Source organism: Neofelis nebulosa, chromosome 1, assembly GCF_028018385.1.
Source record: "Neofelis nebulosa isolate mNeoNeb1 chromosome 1, mNeoNeb1.pri, whole genome shotgun sequence".
Lineage (NCBI taxonomy): Eukaryota > Metazoa > Chordata > Mammalia > Carnivora > Felidae > Neofelis > Neofelis nebulosa.
This window is the reverse complement of record NC_080782.1, coordinates 122,747,606-122,765,832: the sequence shown is the minus strand read 5'-3', so window position 1 is coordinate 122,765,832 and position 18,227 is coordinate 122,747,606. Positions and strand designations below refer to the sequence as shown.

Genomic DNA, 18,227 nt, shown 5'->3' with positions numbered 1-18,227 from the left:
CGCTCACAAGCGCGCAAGGCTCTAGCTCTCCGCCCCGCACACCTGCGCTCCGCCCCCTGGTCCTGGGCTGGCGACTGGCGAAGGCATTTGGGAACCTAGGGAGGCTGCGGCAGCGCCCCCACCCCCATCTCCTTCCCCTTCCTACAGTCGGAGTTGTCCGAAGCCTGCCTCCGCTCCCAACCAGCCCGCATCCCTCTTCATCCTTCCCTCCCCCCGCCTGCCGCGGCACCGGTATCTGCAGCCGCAGCCCGGAGCCGGTGAGGCGGCGAAGGGGGGAGGGGGAGGAAGCAAGGGATGAGCGCCGGGAGGGCGTCGGGGGCCCTGAGCCGGACTAGGACGCCCCTGGAGCAGGAACCCGAGCTGGAGCCGGAGCCAGAACCAAACCACCGGTACCGAGTGGGCCAGGTGGCCTGGATGGGAGGAACCCAAAGGGGTGGCATTGTGCGGAATACCCGCAGGGGAGGGGGCTGCAGAGGCCTGGCTCAGGCCAGCGCGGAGGAGGTGCGGACGCTGACTCAGGCGCGATTCTTAAGCCGACCGCCTGAGAATTCCGTCCCATCTCGCTCTGCAGTGTCCTTGGGAGGGACGGAAGCGCAGGACAAGCTGGAAAGGGGAACGCTCTGGGCGTCGGGGAAGCAGGATCAGGGTCGCGGAAGAGGGCTTGCGCATCCGCCGTCTGGCACCCCGGCCCCGGACCAGCACCCCTGACACGGACAGCTCCTTGGTTGGGTAGGGGGGTGGGGCCGGACCTCCGAGGCTTGTCAGTTTCGGATCCTGAGGACCGAATTCCTATCCCTCCCCCAGTCCCTAGCTGCAGCCCCCTAACCCCAGGAGGCGCCCTGGCCCGCGCTCGCCCCCCAGGGCCTCATGTCGGAACCACAGCCTGACCTGGAACCGCCCCAACATGGGCTGTACATGCTCTTCCTGCTTGTGCTGGTCTTCTTCCTCATGGGCCTCGTAGGCTTCATGATCTGCCACGTGCTCAAGAAGAAGGGCTACCGCTGCCGCACGTCGAGGGGCTCGGAGCCTGACGATGCCCAGCTCCAGCCCCGTGAGTGAGGAGCCTAGAACCTGGCTCAGTCACCTTTCTCCCATACCCTTCACCCCACACCTCTTTCTGCCTTCCTGGCCAAGAGACCCAGGCCAAACCCTTACCATGCCTTCAGGGAGGCTTAATGATGCTTTCTTGAGTCTGCAAGTGGGATGACACCATCCTGAAAGCAAGGCTAGAAAAGGCAGGATGGGTGGGAAGGGCTCACTGTTGGTAGTCTTGGGCTCCCACTTACCTTTCCCATCTTTACTGCCCTGACCCCTGATATGCTAACATGCAGCATGATGGCAAACAAAAGGATAGATCTTGGGCAATAAGCCACAGAAGCCACCAGGTAATGTCCACGCAAAGCTGACTCATTTCCTGCTTCCTTGCCAACCTCTCATGCTTCAGCTGAGGACGATGACATGAATGAGGACACAGTAGAGAGGATTGTTCGCTGCATCATCCAAAATGAAGGTGGGTGTAGTCTGGCCCTTTGCTCTCCCTGCCCCGCAACCCACCCCCCCACCCAGTCCCCAGTCAATTTTCTCTTGCCCTGACCTCCACCTCCACTGAGTCCCTCTTTTCCTTCTCCTCTCAGCCAATGCTGAGGCCTTGAAGGAGATGCTGGGGGACAGTGAAGGAGAAGGGACAGTGCAGCTGTCCAGGTGAGCTGGAAACAAGGGCCAGCATGACTTAGCTTGCCTTGGAGAGTACCCTCTCCTCCAGCACAATCCTTTCTTCGCATGTTTGGGGTGGGGGGAACGCAAAGGTGGCTAACCTATAGGAAGAAAGAAGTTTTGTAGGAATCTGAGTTCCTTCAAATTATACTTCCATCTGGACGTCATCAAGCCTAACCTTTATCCCTTGTGCCACTCTTTTGGGTTAAACATTGCCCGCTTTCAGCAAACAACCCTGGGAGGGAGAACACATGATCACTAACGTCTTAATATTGCGTTTATTAGATAAATACAATAGTGTTGGGGCCTGGGGAAGGTGAGGCATCTGATGTTTTAAGAAGCAAAAAGGACAGGAGCAAATGGAACAGGAAAGGAAATGGTAATGTCACTCCTGCTCCCCTCTTCCCTATTGTCCAGCGTGGATGCTACCTCCAGCCTGCAGGACGGAACCCCCTCCCATCATCACACAGTGCATCTGGGGTCTGCTGCCCCTTGCATCCACTGTAGCCGCAACAAGAGGCCCCCACTTGTCCGTCAGGGACGCTCCAAGGAAGGAAAGAGCCGCCCCCGGCCTGGGGAGACCACTGTGTTCTCTGTGGGCAGGTGGGGATAGAAAGCCCCAGGGAAAGGGAGTTTGAGGTGGGAGCCCCAATGATCAGGCACCTCATTCCAAAGGTGGTCCCCAGCTCTGTTCTCCTAGACTGTGAACTACAGCAGGAGTCAGGCTACACAGTATGCCCCACCATCTGGGGGAGGTCTCCCCTGCCCTAGGCCAGAAGGAAGTGGCCATGAAACCCAGGATGTCCCTGGCTAAAGGGAAGCTGAGCAGCCTCTGAGTTATGGTCCTAAGCCCCAGTGTTCTCTCCCTTCCCAGGTTCCGGGTGACACACATAGAGAAGCGCTATGGACTACATGAGCATCGTGATGGCTCTCCCACAGACAGGAGCTGGGGGTCTGGTGGAGGGCAGGACATAGGGGGTAGTCAGGGGTCTGGGGGAGGGCATCCCAGGGCAGGGACACCTGCCATTGAGAGCCTGCCCCCTGAGAGGCCACAGCCCCTGGCCCTCGCCAGTCCCTTGGTGCAGAATGGAGGACTCAGGGACAGTAGCTTAGTCCCTTGTACACTTGAGGGCAACCCTAGAGCCTCTGCAGAGTCAGTTCTAGGGGCTGGAGGGAAGGGCCCAAGCCCAGGACTGGCCAGTCGAGAGGCAATTGGACAGCCAAGCAAACTGGACACCACAGATCACCAGGTAGGAAGACATGGGCAGGGCTATGGTGGGCTCAGCTCTTATTGCCTCCTACCCTGGATTGAAGGGGAGGTGGCCCTGATATGACCCACATCCTGTTCTCCCATTGTTGACCACTTCTCTCTCACAGGTGTCTGCACCACGAGGAGCAGGGGGTGTGTGAGGTGAGTCTGCCTGGCCCCCAAGTCAGATAATCTCATCCTCCCACTCTCTACTTAAACTACCTAAGCCCATCGGCTCTCTGCACTCCCAGGGTTGGCCTTTGCTACACATTCTTTGGTTTAGTGGTGGGGAGTGGGCATGTGCCCCAGGAGGTAGGGAAGGTCCTGTAGCCCCTGGGTAAAAGCTGAGACACAACTTGAATAGGAAGCAACACTGTTACCCTTCCTCTCCTCCAAGCCTCCTTCTTCACTGTACTGATGGACTACCAGCTGGCAGGGCCGGGGGTGGGTGGGCATGAAGGCCCTCCTCTCCACTGGACAGCACTGCCCTCAGCTGAGGAACCAGCTCTACTTCCACCTGGAGTTGCATGGTCTCAGTCTGGGGGACCTCGGGAGAAGTCTCCCCACCCCCATCCCTCAGTCTCTTTCACTTCCCCTGCCTGCCAACAGGCCGCCTGACCCCTTCCCCATCACCTCGCTCCATTTGCTAGAGCGTGGCAGCTGGGAGCAGGCCCCTGCCCTTGGTGGGCCCCTAAAGCAATAGCACCATAGGCCCCCTGCCCTCTTGGCACAAGAGGCCCAGGCCCTGGCTTGGGCTTAGTGCCCTTTATTCACTGTCAATAAATCCGCTCAGACCATTACAGCTGTTTTGCATACTGGCTCCAGCTCCTTTTGACAGGCTTGCCCCTGTTCCAGCCCCCAAACCCAGTGGCCATGGCATCTGGAGTGGGGTGGGTCACAGAGTCAGGGTGGAGACACAGATGGGCTGGAGCCACTCAAGACTTTGGAGAATTGGTTCCAGCCCCAGAGATTTCTAGATATTTAACCCACTTAGAGATGGGGTGGTGGCAGAAGAAAAAGGGGGAGTTCCAGCCCTAGAAATAACAGGAGGACAATCGGGGGGGGGGGGAGTGAGTTCCAACCCCAGAAAGGGGGAGAAGAAAAGTTTCTATTGCTGGAGGTGAGAGTAGAGATGGGGGAGACTCCAGCTTTTGGCTTGGTCACTTCAGATCATTGAGGGGGTGGTCTCTGACATCGTGGAAATAGGGACAGCAGCATCACTGGGGGACAGCAGTCCCCTGGCTTCAGGTGAGAGGATCTGGGTGGCCAGGATCCGGGGCTTTAGCTGGTGGGGGAGGTGGTGGACGCATCTGTAGGGAACACACAGTCAGTGCTCCAGAAGCGTCCGTTGGGGATATCCCTGTCCATTTCCTCAAACCCCTAGACAAAACAGGACAAGTTGGAATGACACAATCTCCTCCAGGGGAGGGGCCCTTACCGGCCTGAGTCGAGGTGCCATCATGTCCAGGGGTCCAGGACATTCCAGGTCTTGGTCTGCAAACAAGAACCACAAGTCAGTCTTCAGGCTTTATTTTGTTCACTGCTGCATCTCCAGCATTTACGACAGTGGTACTCTCTAAGTATTTGTTGCATTAATGAATAGTCACTAATCTGAGCCATAAAATACATCATTACATCCATCCTCAACACTTATTTGGCACCTGCTGTATAATCAGCCCTGTGCAAGGTACCAGAGAGGGGAAGATGGAATTCACAGCACTCCCACTCCCAATGGCCATGCCAGGAACCTAAGAGTGAAAAACCAACAAACAAAATGAATAAGTGCTAAACCATTCCAAGTGAACTACAGGTATAGGAGGTACAGAATACGCTCACAGGGATCTCTGGAATCAAGGAGGGAAGCTCCATGAAGAAAATAGAAGTGCCAGAAGGTTTTAGAAAAGGTAGACATTCCAAGAAAGAAAATGATGATACACACTAAGACGTTTGTAGGATTCAAGAACATTAGAGGCAGAGAATGCATACTGGGAAAACACTGGGAGAAGCTGGCTAATTTGTCAAATAATAATCATGAGAAAACAGCTACTAAGTGCATGAGTGTTATGTGCCAGGCACAATGCTAGGCCCATCTTTCTAACTCTCACAAGAACTCAGTGAAGTAGGGACCTTTCTCCTCACTCTGTAAAGGCCCAGGCAGGTTACACATCACTCCTGAAACCACACATTGGCAAGTCACAGGCAAAGTCTGAACAATGCACCTGCCTCCAAAGCCCAAGTTCTTCTCCCCATCATGCTTCTGTGAGCCTGAGGGAGGAGGTTCCTGAGGGCAGGCAGAGGAGTCAAGTATAACCTTGCTCCTTCTTCCTGTCTCTTCCACTCCCAGGGCCTCCAATGCCCTCTACTCACCCACAGGCAGCACAGGTGCAGGGGCTCCATCCAAGGCACAGGTGGGCACAGGAGGTGAGAAGCTGGGAGGAGAAGGGGATGGCAGCATCTGGGAAGAAGGAGCACACAGAGTTATTCCTGGCATATGGGAAAGTTTCATTAACTTTTTCTCTCACCTTGTCTTCAATGCCTGTCCCATCACTTCTCAATTTGGAGAGCCACCAAATGCTTATATCCAGGTGGGGGCTTAGCTGATAATACACTTCAATAACCAATATGTACTGACACTTAACTATATCCCAGACATTCTGCTGACACTTCATATACACTAATTAATTCATTCCTCACCACCATCCCATGAAGTAGGGATTTTTATGTTTTCTTTGTTAGAGGTGAGACTCAGATTAAGCTATCTATCCAAAAGCATGGAGCCAGTTAGTGGTCAAGTCCCGACTAGAACTGGTCTCCTGATTACCACGCCAAGGCTTTTCCTTGTAACAACAGGTACCATATATTAAAGAACCTCCTGTGGGTCACTGTGCTAGGGGCTTTACCTCCATTATCTCTAATCATGACAAGTGGGCTGCTGACACAGGTATTATTACCCTGTTTTACATGTGAAGACAAAAGCACAGAGGTTATATCACTGCCCAAGGTAATGCAGTAGGAATGAACTCAGATGTACCTAGCACTGAAGTAAGACTATCAAACTCTAATGAAGACAGTTTGGGTTTCCTTCTTCTCTACCCAGCCAAACTCCTTTGGGAGACCCAAGCCACTATAGGAGGTAAACCCGGAGAAGGGAGGGGGCATTAAGATGAATATGGGGCCTCACTGGAGTGGGAGGGTCAACCCAGAGGTGTCTGGGGATCCAGGGAGAAGAAAGCCTCACCTGTTCAGGGTCTGAGAGTTCATGGGGCCCTGGGGGGCCAAGAAGCTCCTCCACTAGCAGGGAGGGGAAGACCCCAACATGGCCCCCAAATTCTCCCCTCCAGAAGCCGTCATCCACTCCATCCTGGGCCCTGGGCAGCAGGCGGATAAGTGCCCCCTCGGGGAAGCTCAGCTCCTCTGCACTCTGTCCCGTGTAGCTGTATAGGGCACGGGCCAGGAAAGCTGCAGAAGCCCAGGAGAGATGCTGAGGGGAGTTGATGGACGGTAGTGCCCTCAGGACTATGATATCCCAGGGCCACAAACACTCGCTCCCCAGACCCAGAATTTCCCATTCTCACCTGTGGGCTCTGCCCCTGAGGGGTTGTCGCTGTCATGGCCACTCTCAGGGAAGGAGAGGTCCGGGAAGTTGAGATACCGCTCAGGGACAAAGCCTACCTCGCCGTGCTGGTTTCGAGCCTGTTCACCCAGCAATGTGAACAGATAGCAGACTTGCCTCAGCAGCCCATAGCCCTAGCCCTCCTCCTTAGGCTTCTAGTTTTGTCTGGCTGGATCCTTGCAAGCCATAGAGAAGACCTTCCCACTGCACCCTCCCCACCTGCCCACAACCAGGATCAGGATCTAAGGTCCATACCCACCTTGACCCATTCATCAGCATCTCCCTCTTCTATGACCTCCAGCCACTCGCCCTCTGTGATGGTCAGCTCATCCTCACGCCCTGCCTGTGCCCCACAAGGAAGGATTCAGGACTTGGCTGTCTCCCATCCCCACCTGTCGGAGGTCACCACCCCCATGCCCACCTGATACCTGATAGCCAAACACCACATGTGCAGGGCAGGGAAGGGGCCTAGTGGCCAAGGCTGTGGGGACAGGCTCCTCAAAGAGCTCCCCTGTCTCCTCACATTCCTCAAAGTCCGAGAGCTCAGCATCCTCAGCCTGGAGGGGGCAGACAACAGACATCATAGGGGGGCCCCACACTCTCAAGCACCCATTTCATCTCCCACTCCTCCACTCTATTCTTAAAGAACACTGGCAGATCATTCCCCAAGGTGGCACCCCCCGATCTGTTCACCATGTTATCAAAAGCAAAATCAACACAAGCAGGGTAACACCAACCACCACAGAATTAGTCCTGAGTGCTTAATCTGTGCCAGGTACAACACCAAACGTCGTATGTATATCACCTCATTTTATCTCCATAATGACCCAGTGATATTTTGCGTAACTGAAAACCTCGTTTTACTTGGGAGGAAACTGAGGCTCAGAAAGGTTAGGTCACTTTCTAAGATCACACAGCTAATAAGTAGAGTGGCTGGTATTCGAACCACTTATAATCTGTACTTAGAGCTTAGTTCATAACCACAATCCTATACAAGTAAAATCTTAGATTGTGATTAACTTGTTCTGTGAGTGTTCTGCAAGAAGAGCAAATATTTCTAATATATTTTAACTTGATAAATGAGCAATGTCTTGCGATATGAGTATTATGTGATGCTGAATGTCACATGATCACAACTGAGCCAATGGTTCTTGAAATTCACTTTGATATACAAGTGTTTTGGATTACAAGCACGTTTCTGGAACGAATTATGCTCGCAAACCAAGGTTTTACTGTACTCATGACAAAAGTTCACTGACACTCTATGCTACAAACTATGCAAAAAATTATACTTATTTCATTCATGCCTCACGACAACCTCTTTGACTTAGGTACTGTCATGATCCCCATTTTACAGGGTCTTCCCTCCACTGCGGAGTTCTACCCTTTACCTTCCTGGGTGTGTATGGGTACGGAGCGAAGGGTGCTCACCGTAGGAGACAGGTCCCTCTGGGACAGTCGGGCCTCACTGAGCCGTCGCTCCTGCTCCACCTCATCCTGGGCCTGGGTCATGGCTGGTTTCAGCCAGCGCTGCACATCTAGGCCAGCTCCTTGTAGCAGGGCCAGCCGAGCAGCCCCCTTCACCTGGCTCACCTGGCATTAGGATGAGAGATCAATCAAGGCTATGGCTGGGCCTGCCTTTGGGAGGTGGGTGGAGCCTCCCCAAGTTTGTCCACCTTCTACCTCCTGCCACTCACTCCCCACCATCCAGAGACAGTGGAGGAGAGTGTTGTGTAAGGGGGTGGGATCTCAGTGGCCCTAGCCACAGGGCTACATCTCACCTGTGCCCGCCGGATGCTCTCCCTCACTTCCTGCAGCCGCTGTTCTATGCCTGGAGCCTCCCGCTCTGGAGCCTGCTGTCGCCTCTGCTCCAGCCGCTGCAGCACCTGGTTGGGAAGGCAGAGGACAGGGGTGGGTAGAAATACTACGGGAGACAACTTACTATGGACATGGCACTTTGCTACTTGCTTCACATGTATTATGTCATTTAATTTTCCCTATGAGGTGGCTACTATTATTAACCCCACTCTAATAATAAGGAAACTGAGGTCCAGAGAGGTTGGTTAAGTCACTCCCTCACTCTGGGTTACATAACTAGGAAACAAGAGAGCAGGATTTGAACCCAGGTGGGTCTAACTCCAAAACCAGTGCTCTTAACTACTGTGCCACACTGTTGGCTTAATATACCTTTCCCTCCCCTCCTGCCTGCAGCCCTATGACATTCCCATTGATTCCAGGGTTCCCATCTCTCAGCTCTTCCTGCCCACCCATGATACCTACACCCCCCTCCCACCCCCCACCTCACCCGATGCCCATGGTTCTGGATCTTGTAGTCTCGGGCAGCTCGGCTCGTCCAGCGCTGAACCTCTTTCTCCAGGCTACTGTCCCCAGCCATGCCTCCTGCGTCCCCCTCCAGTTCCAAGGCACACACCTGCATGAACAATGAACACAGGTACTGTGAGGAGGACCTGATATTGCTCCTTCACTACAGTCTCCTCCTTTTTTCTTCTTTCTGTCCTGACCTCCAGGGACAAAGAGGTGAGGGCACACACCTATGTATGTAGACACAAGTGTGCCTTCCTGTGGACACAGAGACACAGAGAGTCCCCAAAATGGGATCTGGGTTGAGGGATAGAGATAGAACGATGAGGATAGTGCAGTCAAAGACCGGAAAGGTGGAATAAAATATGTTTATTTGTGTCCTGGTGGGAAGGAGGTGAACTAGAGTTCTGAAGCCACATAACAGTCACCAAGTCATTATCAGGACAAGGATGATGAGGGAGGAGGCCTAAACCACAGTCCCCTTTACATGTGGTTTGGTTCCAATGAACAGTGGTCTCACCTGATCAGTCCCTGCAGGCTGAAACTCCTGAGGTGGTGTGGGGGAAAATACTCCAGGCTCCTGAAGAAAAAGCTTCAAATCTTGCTCCCAGCTTACCTGGGGGGTTGTAAAAGGTCAAAGTAGGCACTCACTGGTTACCTCTCTAAGCCTGTCCCCAGCCCCTCTTGGAAGAAAGAAGGCAGATAATGCAGTGGGTGGTCTGTACTGAAAGAGCAGGGTAAAGAGGATCTCTGGGGAGGTCTTAAAGGGCACAGCCCTCACCTGGGAGGTTGCCTGTGCTCCATGGCGGGCATGCTCCAGGGCCATCTCTGCAGCTTCCAGCTCAGTGCGGCTTAGCAAGGTCAGGGGGTCCCTCAAGTGTTCCAAGAGCTCGGTGACCAGGGCCTAGAGAGAACCCTGAGATAATGACACTAGCCTTCCCCCAGCATCTACTGCAAAGTAGGCTCTCTGCCCAGGTTTAGATTGGTATGGGCATGAGGAATTGGAAAGAGGGAAGGAATGAGACATTATTACTGCTTCTAATAATAGGCCCTCACGTATGCATAGACCTTAACAGTTTAAAAAGCATTTTCACATCTATTCTCTCCTCTGAGCCCCATTAGTCTATAAAGTAGGCAGAGCAGAAGTTATCCCTGATGAGGGGTTCAGAGGGGTTAAGTGTTCTGCACAATGTCATGCAGTCAGCTAGAACTAGAACCAGAACCAGAGGATCTATCTTCTACCCACTCAAAGCAGGCTAGGTCCCTAGCACCACCTAGTCTGGTGGTGGTGGGAAGAAAGGACAGGCCCTCCCACACACTGCCACCCTCTTCTGAGAGGCAGGGGTATCTGGGCTGGGACTGGCCTTGAGCAGGGCTGGCAATTCCTCCTGGTAGTAGTGGTCAAGGTGGGCATTGGTGGCCACCAGGTTAAGCAGGTACTCGTTGCGGGCTGCTCTCAGCTGCTGGGAGTACTGGGCTGATTGGGCAGACAACTGGGAAGAGAAAATACATGTCAACAGGGACCGCTAGACCCTTGGGGTCCTTCCAAGGCCAATCCATATCCAGAATGGATTCTCACATTATTGAGTGCTTACTATACACCTGGTGCTATACTAAAACTTTCGTACACTCACAACTCATGCTCAAGATGCACCGGTGGTGTCTGGGTTCATTTAAAATAAAATCCCAACTGCTCCTTACTGTGGTTTACCAGGTTTCACGTGAGCTGGTCCTGCAACCTCTCTGACCTGTTTGCACAGTACTTGTCCCCTTGCTCACAGTACTCCAGCCACACTAGTCTTCTTTTGGTTCCTCAAGCCCACAAAGCTATTGCCATCTCAAAGCCCCTGAATTCACCATTTCCTCTCCCTGGAATGTTCCACCCCTAGATCTTTGCATGGCTGGCTCCTTCTTGACAAGCCATGTATTCAGAGAAGCTTTCTCTCTAAATTACACCCTGTTACCCTTTATCATAGCACCTTGTTTTGTTTTCACTTAATCTGATTATTTATTTATTTACTATCTGTCTGGCATTCACCAGACTCTGAAAGCAGGAACTCCATAGAATCCTCAATAAATGCACAGTAAAGGAATAAAAAAGAAATGCACTATTTCCGTGTTACAGATGAAGAAAAAGATTCAGAGAGATCAGGTTAACCAAGGTCAAGGACTGAAGGTGTAGGGAAGCCTGGATTCGTCCCAGTCTCTCAGATTTATGCCCTTGGTTTCCAAACCACGAGACTACTCTGCCCACCTCCTTCCTGCCCTCCCTCATATCCACATCCCCCAAACCTTGGTGCTGAGTTTCTGGAGACTGGTTCGAGTGTGGAAGAGCCCATGGTCACTTCGGTTCAGTCTGTGCAGGCAAGGAAGAGGAGTCGAGTTTAGGCCTGGCTGTCATGCCTTGGATCCCCTCCTCCTGCCAGGCTTCCCAACTCCACATGACCCCACCTAGCCTGGACATCAGCCGCCTTCTCCTGTGCCAAGGCCCACACACGTTCCCGCTGCCCATACAGCTTCCGACTTCGACTCAGCTCCCGGACAGACTGCAGCACCTCAGCTTGTGCCCTCTGGAGGTTCTCTGCTCCCTAGGGGCATGGACACACAGAGTCCTGACCTGGATCACCCCAGCCCTGAGCCAGCCCTTCCTTCATCCCATCCACATAGACATACCTTCCTAAGTACCTGCTCCTTGGCACTCCGCCCTGTGCCCCCTGCCAGGTCACGGTATCGGTCAGATGCCTGGAGCCGGGCTTGGCCCCCAGCCACGGTGGCATCCAGCAGGCAGCGCCAGGCACCAAACACCATCCTGCCTCTCCCCATAGAAGGTCTGTGTTGAGGAGGAGAGCACTCCAAAGCTTCATGAGACCCCCCCCAACCCCAATACCATAAGAGACAGAGTGCTTTCCCATCCCCCTTGTCTGGGAGCCTATCAATCGATCAGCCCATTAGCTCAGCCACAAGGATCACTCATGCCCTCTGCCCGCACCCACAGTGTCCTTGCTGGGTCAGCTCCTCTCTGGCTGCTGTGTCAGCTCTACCTACAGCTCACGTGCCCTCCCCCCTCACTGACTCTTTATTCCCATAGATTCCTGAGACTGAGCTCCTCATCTCTTCTAGGTCTCCTGACCTCCCTACCTCCATGGGACCCACCTGCTGTCCATCTCCCCACTCCGGTGCCCTTCCCTCTTCAGGAATGGCCCAGCCAGTTTCTGAAGTGCCTGGTGGGAAAGTCATCATAGACCCAGTTACCTCTCAAAGATTCTCACCAACTGGGAAAATATGGGATCAGAGTATACTAACGCCATTCATCAGATGCATATTATGTGCTACTTACTTTGCTAAGTGCTTTACATGCATTAACCTATCCCATCCTTACAACAACCCCACGTGAAGGTACAATTATTATTTCCATTGTACAGAGAAAGATGTCAAAGCCAAGAAAGGCTAAGTACCTTGTCCAAGGTCACATAGCCAACAAGTAGCACAAGAAAGATTTGACACCCCTCTGTTTAGGCCTTTGCTCTTGACCAGAACAGAAGAATGTGTGGAGAGACAATGTTGGTGGTTTAAAGGAGGCTAGAACAAAAGACAAAGTCCAGAGAAAGGAGTTCCATACCTGCCCATACTCCCGTTCAATGGCTGCCCTCTGCTTGCTGTAGGACCTGTGGAGATAAATGGAGCAGGGTGGTGTTACAGTTTAGTCCTGTTCTCCCACCCTCAATCCTCTCCTCAGCCTGGGCAGGAGGAAGAGGGGAGCCAGGCCTAGAGTGTGAGTATACCAGGAGCAAATGAGACTGAAGAGAGAGTCCCTGAGATCACCTCAGGCAGCTGCAACCCAGAACAACCTCACCTCATTGCTCAGAGCCTCAGCAGGATCCTCCCCACCCCTGGAGAACCATCAGTGGGCTCAGACGTGAGGACTGATGGGGGCCTGAATACATTGTCCTCCAGCCTTCCAACAGGTCTGGAAGAGGGAGGTAAGATTCTGCTCTAAGCTTGATTGTGTGGTGGAGGGAGTGGTATGGGGTCAAGGGGTTTCAGGGAGGGTACGTGCGTGTTTCTGTGTGTTGGGGTGGGAAGAAGGATAAGTCCTATCTGGTATCTGGAGAGGGAGGCCGAAAGTGAGGGCCAGTAATGGGCAGGGTGGAGAACTCTTCACCCTCTGCCTCCCCTCCCCGGCCCAGATCCGACGGATGTAGGTTTGAGGAGAGGCGGGGCGCGCAACGGCGGAGGTGGGGGGGTACGTGGAGGGGATCAGAAGCTACCTGATGTCCTCCAGTAAATCTGCCTCCCTCTGCTGCCGGGTCTGAAGGATGCTCAGCTGCTCCAGGAAGCGAAGCTTCACCTCCTGAGCCGGCTTCACCTGTGAGGGTAAGAAGAGGATGAAGACCCCCAGCGCCTGAGACCGGGAAAAAACACTCCGCGCAGGGAGCGGTGAGGGGGCGGGACCGGGGAGGGGCTGGGCTGTTTCCTGGGTTACTTCTGGGTTAGGCCCTGAACCCTTACAACTCCTTGTCCCCCACTGCGGTTCCGGAGCCCCTTAACTCCCACCATTCCGCCAGCCCACCAGGAGTCCCCATTCCCAGGCCAAGCTCACTTTTCGGGGCGGCGGCTGCATCTCCGATCCGGCCAAGGCGAGCGACTCGACTCCGGAACTCGAGGAAGCCCCGCCCACGCCAAAGCCCCGCCCCGGACCTGGCTCAGCTCCGCCCCCGTCCCGCCCACGCCTCGTCCGACTTCGCGCAGGGCTGCGAAGCGCGAAGGTGCCGAGAAGAAACCGGATCAACTTCTGTTACTACTGCTAAAACTCCGGAAAGGGTCGGAGCCGCCGAGTGGACGCCGCGTCTGCTGCGCGGTAGGGAAACTCTAAGTTTCTGAGTCAAGACGCCCGGGTTCTGTTTCTAGTAGAGCCACTGACTCAGCTCTTAATTATTTCTAATCATTCATTTACATATGCAGATCTCCGGTGATGGCGCGAAGGGTGACCTGTGGCAAGGAGGAACTCAGTTTGTGACCAGGGAAACTGAGTCACTGGATGCCTGAGCAAAGATGATTTTGACAAGGGAAACAGGACTGTTCTCAGACCTTTCCCAAATTCCCAGAGAACTGGAAAAGCCAGCGTGAGTGGTGAGAAAATTGCCTGGAGCCAGGAAGAAACCAGTCCCAGAGGAAAACAGGTGTGTCTGGGGCCAATGGAAGCTAAATGGTACTTGTGAGTGGATATAAGCGGGGAGGTGGGTGTGGGGCCTTGCGTCCCAGAAGGCCCCTCTCACCGTTAGGGCCTACTTCTCAGGTTCTGCACTGCAGTCCTGTGGCCCCAAATTCACATTTCCAACAGACCACTGATACCAGCACTTGTATATCTAATAGATACCTCAAACCTTTAAAACTGCTCCTTCTCCCTGACCCTTCCCAAGTTATCTTCCCCAGATAAAATACCAAAGGGCACCTCTTTCCATCCAGTTAGGAAAGTCTGAAACCCAGAGTCAGTCTGCCCTTTTCTCATACCCCCACATTCCATCCGTTAGCAAGTTCTATAGGTTCTATTTCTAAAAGATCTCTTATTAATCACCTTCCTTCAATTCCCAAAACCACCAACCTAGTCCAAGCCCCATAATCAGTTTTCTGTCTAATATCTGGTCTTTCACTCTTTCCCCACCCCCAACTCCCTCCATAACCCATTGTTCACAAAATAGCCAGTGATTTATCTTTTTTTAAAAAAGAAAATGAGATCCTATCACTCTCTTCCTTAAAACTTCTCAGTTGCTTTAGAATAAAATCCAAACACCCTAGCATGGCCTGCAAGGCTGTGCATTATTGGGCCCCTGCCAATCTTTCCCCTTTCGGCCCATACACTTCTCTGGCTCCCCACTCACTGTGCTTCAGCAACTCCAGCCTCCTTGCTGTTTCCCCAGCAGGCCAAGTCTCTTCCCATTGCAAAGCCTTCATGCCTGCTGCTTTCCCTCTCCTTCTGGAGTGCTCCTTCTTCCAGTACTCCACATGTCTGGCTTCTTTATTTTTTGTTTATTAAAAATTTTTTTTTAAGTTTTTTTATTTATTTTGAGAGAGAGAGAGAGAACAGGGGAGGGGCGGAGAAAGAGGGAGAGAAAATATCCCAAACAGACTCTGTGCAGTCAGAGCAGAGCCCTATGTGGAGCTTGAACTCACCAACTGTGAGATTGTGACCTGAGCCAAAATCAAGAGTTGGACACTTAACAAACTGAGCCACCCAGGCATCTCTTTATTTTTTAAGTTTTTTAATTATTTAAGCAATCTCTACACCCAACATGGGGCTCACACTCATGACCCTGAGATCAAGAGTCGCATGCTTTTTTGACTGAGCCAGCCAGGTGCCACCAAATCAAGTCCCATTAGTTTTTTTTGTTTGTTTGTTTTGTTCTTTAAGTACACTCTATGCCCAGCATGGGTTTGAACTCACAACCCTGAGATTAATCTGAAGTACTCTACTGACTGAGCCAGTCAGGCACCCCTATCTGGCTTCTTTTAAGTTTCAGCTCATCACAGAGGCCTTCCCCATCCTCCCAGCGTAAGGGCCATCTCCACAAACACATCACTTTAGGTTTAATTTCTTCACATCACTGAATTAGTTTGTGTATTTAATGTTTTCTATTCCTCTACACTGGAAGCTCCATAAAAGCAGGACCCATCTGTTCTGTTCACACTGAATACCTAACACCCAGTTAGGTGCTCAATACATATTTGTTGAATGAATGAATGAAGCAACAGTAGCCTTTGGTTCCAAGGCTGTTTTATTCCATTGTTCCACTGTTCCATTGTTTTATTAACAATGACACATCTTTTTTGGCTCCTCTTTACCCCAACTCTCAACCCCAATCAATCTCCTGACACTAGGTCTTCAATGTAGTTCCCAAATGTAGGAGGTGGGGTAGGATAGACTTGGAAATCATTCAGCTCTCTGGCTTCCAAAGTAAAACCATTCTTTTCAAACCCAAAATGTCTCACAGGACACCTACATATCAAATATATAAGGAGGAGTTGTCCTTGATGAGGAAAAATATGTGGGGCTTACTGCTCTAAGAAACAGTTTGATGTTCACTGTTCTCCTTATTTCAGTGACATCATGGTACATATAATGAGTGGAGGTTCAGTGAGGGCCACATTCTGACCCTCTCTGGGCAGGAGAGTCCAGAGCCCTGAGTCCTGTGGTCTTTCCATAGCACCGCACTGGATTTTAGAGTCTTTCCATCCAGAGCAGAGGAGGCTCCCAGCAGTGTCTGCCATGGTGAGAACTTGGGTCTTCTGGTTACCTACCCCTTCAGACTTCTGGTCTTAGGGTCATGTGAGGGGCTGGCTGGAGGGTGAACTAGAAGAAGAGGAAGGTTGGGTGGGGAAGCCAGGCGTCTGTGTCAGAAGGCCATTGGGGCTCGGGGACTGAGGGCTGGAGGGCTGGGAGGGGCTTCCTAGGCCTATGGTGGTTTCTCCCTTCCTCAGGATGAGACTGTTAAGCTCCTGGAGCAGCTGTTCCTCCAGGGACCCACGTGCCTGGGAGCTGCTCTTTGAAAGGGGGCCTGGAGGGAGCTCTGGTGGCCTTTCCTCTGGGCCTGGGGCACCTGCCTTGGGGAAAAAAGGTTGATCAAAGGACCTCTGGCTGGTGAGGGGCGTCTCAGGGTTGGCTGTCTGAGCTCTCATGGTGGAGAAGGAGGTAGAGGTGTCCTTGGTCAGTTCAGGGAAGGCTCCCACTTCCTCATACACTGGCTCCTCATAGACAGGCTCCTCCAGTTCCTCTTGCTCCTCCACAGACCCCTGGGTTGACTTCATTGGCTGGATGGGAATGAGGTGGCATGAAGCAGGCACAGAGTTAGAATTACTACATTATTAATCACTAACATTTATTGAGCTCTTCTTCTGGGCCAGATGCTCCAAAATACTTTGTATGTATGATACCAAAATAACTCTGTACAACAGGTTACACTGCAGGTGAGTGAACTGAGGCACAGAGGGATTAAGTAAGTTGCCCAAGATCACACAGTGAGTAAATGGAAGAACTAGGGCTTCAGCCCAGGTCTAACTCCAAAATGCATTCACTTAACCACTTTCCTTCTCTTTCTCAGATCTTATGACCACTTCCCTTTTCCTTGTCACATCCTACCGTCCTTTATTTTTCTGATTCCTTCTGGTCCCTCACTATACACTGTCTGTCTCCTTCTCTGTCTCTCTGTCTGTTTGCCCGTCTCTCTCTCTCTCTCTCATACACACACACACACACACACACACACACTGATGGCCTACATCAGAACAAATAGAGAGGGTACACTGGTTCAGGCAGCACAGAGGAACACACAGCTGATGGGCACACAGCTGAGACAGGCACAGTACTCACAAAGAACATGGACAGGGTCCTCCGGTTGTGAAGTCGCCGCTGGGCACAGGTGGGATGGGGGTGAGGAGAGGGAGAGACACAGAGACACAGTGAGGCCTGGCAACAGGAGGCAAGGGTGGGGAGTGGGGACACAAAGAAGGCAGAGGGGGGGCACTAGGATGACAGGCACACCACTCCCCTCCTGCAGTGTGGCAAGGACACAGGCAGGGATCAGGAGGGCACTGGAGCAGGCTGGGGGGACCTCACCAAGGTCTGATTTGCAGAGAGGAGGGTGGCCCCACTATCATCCCCTCTGATGGGCAGCAAAGGCATGGTGCCAAACTTCTGACGGGCAAGGTCAGAGGAGGAATGGCGTCGTAAGACCACTGGCTGCTGGTCATCGTGCTGGAGGGAGTTGAAGAATTGGCACAATGGGTATGGGTGGTACTGAAGGCTAGAGCTGGGACCTCCGACCTAGCCCTTAGCTTTCTCCTTCCCCTCACCTGGGCTTTGAGGATGCTGGTGGTCCAATCCCACATCTCATCCTCATCACTGCAGGACAGGTAGCTGGGGGTGATCAGAGGGAAATGAGCTGGAGAGGAGGGATTGTAGCTCTAGGGATGGAGGATAGAAAACATAGGGAGGGGTTGGACAGGGTGCAGGGCTAGGCTAGAGAAGAGCCAGGCTGGGAGGTACTCACAGGTGCATCTTCTCCAGTATCAATGTGAAGCCCCACCTAGGAGGCAAAGGAGAACAGAGACGGGTGTTTAGAAAGGCCAGAAAGGTGATGGCAGGAAGGCCCTAGAAATGTGGGCTGGGGAAGGACACTCACGGTGTTGGAGGCTTTAACTTCTTTCGGATGCCCAGGTAGACCTTGGAACCTTCCAAAGGCCACTCTCGTTCTGGTTTAGAGCTCTGAGAACAAGAAGGCAGTCAGTGAGGTCAAAAGGTGAGAGAAGGATCACAGTCATTTGGGTCAAGAAGTC

The 18,227-nt window shown here is 52.6% G+C and overlaps 3 protein-coding genes and 1 long non-coding RNA gene across 18 annotated transcripts in view; 2 read left to right on the top strand and 2 right to left on the bottom strand.

Moving 5' to 3' along the window:
• Nucleotides 1-249: 249 nt before the first annotated feature.
• On the top strand, nucleotides 250-12,036 carry RELL2 (RELT like 2). 5 transcript variants are annotated; one of them, XM_058733602.1, is made up of 7 exons: nucleotides 868-1,051; nucleotides 1,445-1,510; nucleotides 1,635-1,701; nucleotides 2,131-2,316; nucleotides 2,588-2,963; nucleotides 3,091-3,124; nucleotides 12,018-12,036. In XM_058733602.1, the coding sequence occupies exons 1-6, from the start codon at nucleotides 868-870 to the stop codon at nucleotides 3,121-3,123; spliced, it is 912 nt and encodes a 303-aa protein (XP_058589585.1). In that variant the 3' UTR covers nucleotide 3,124; nucleotides 12,018-12,036. The 5 variants fall into 5 exon arrangements, 4 of the variants coding, with proteins under 4 accessions (XP_058589592.1, XP_058589585.1, XP_058589577.1 ...); XM_058733594.1 differs by lacking the exon at nucleotides 12,018-12,036 and adding an exon at nucleotides 3,360-3,762; XR_009262903.1 differs by lacking the exon at nucleotides 12,018-12,036 and adding an exon at nucleotides 3,360-3,762 and having other exon boundaries at nucleotides 2,588-3,124.
• Nucleotides 4,057-13,583, bottom strand: FCHSD1 (FCH and double SH3 domains 1). Its single transcript, XM_058733620.1, has 20 exons — nucleotides 13,498-13,583; nucleotides 13,166-13,263; nucleotides 12,517-12,562; nucleotides 12,051-12,118; nucleotides 11,571-11,706; nucleotides 11,349-11,485; nucleotides 11,190-11,253; nucleotides 10,262-10,390; nucleotides 9,679-9,801; nucleotides 9,418-9,513; nucleotides 8,881-9,006; nucleotides 8,357-8,461; nucleotides 8,007-8,168; nucleotides 7,004-7,132; nucleotides 6,835-6,918; nucleotides 6,538-6,655; nucleotides 6,201-6,421; nucleotides 5,330-5,417; nucleotides 4,401-4,456; nucleotides 4,057-4,272 (listed from the first exon to the last, which is right to left on the bottom strand). Exons 1-20 carry the CDS (start codon nucleotides 13,516-13,518, stop codon nucleotides 4,207-4,209), a joined length of 2,073 nt encoding a protein of 690 aa, XP_058589603.1. The 5' UTR covers nucleotides 13,519-13,583; the 3' UTR covers nucleotides 4,057-4,206.
• The window catches only part of LOC131514064 (uncharacterized), a 9,510-nt gene continuing 4,693 nt past the window's right edge, over nucleotides 13,411-18,227 (top strand). The window contains exons 1-2 of the long non-coding RNA XR_009262917.1: nucleotides 13,411-13,755; nucleotides 13,860-14,077. This is a non-coding gene — a long non-coding RNA (uncharacterized LOC131514064). The remainder of the gene's footprint in view (nucleotides 13,756-13,859; nucleotides 14,078-18,227) is intronic.
• Nucleotides 15,984-18,227, bottom strand: part of ARAP3 (ArfGAP with RhoGAP domain, ankyrin repeat and PH domain 3) — a 25,217-nt gene continuing 22,973 nt past the window's right edge. For 10 of the 11 annotated variants that reach the window (XM_058733445.1, XM_058733518.1, XM_058733480.1 and 7 more), the window contains 6 exons: nucleotides 18,074-18,156; nucleotides 17,942-17,977; nucleotides 17,745-17,808; nucleotides 17,509-17,646; nucleotides 17,263-17,301; nucleotides 15,984-16,703 (listed from right to left, as the gene is read on the bottom strand). In XM_058733445.1, the coding sequence (XP_058589428.1) occupies nucleotides 16,218-16,703; nucleotides 17,263-17,301; nucleotides 17,509-17,646; nucleotides 17,745-17,808; nucleotides 17,942-17,977; nucleotides 18,074-18,156 (846 nt within the window). In that variant the 3' untranslated portion in view covers nucleotides 15,984-16,217. The remainder of the gene's footprint in view (nucleotides 16,704-17,262; nucleotides 17,302-17,508; nucleotides 17,647-17,744; nucleotides 17,809-17,941; nucleotides 17,978-18,073; nucleotides 18,157-18,227) is intronic. The other variant, XM_058733508.1, reaches the window with a different exon arrangement.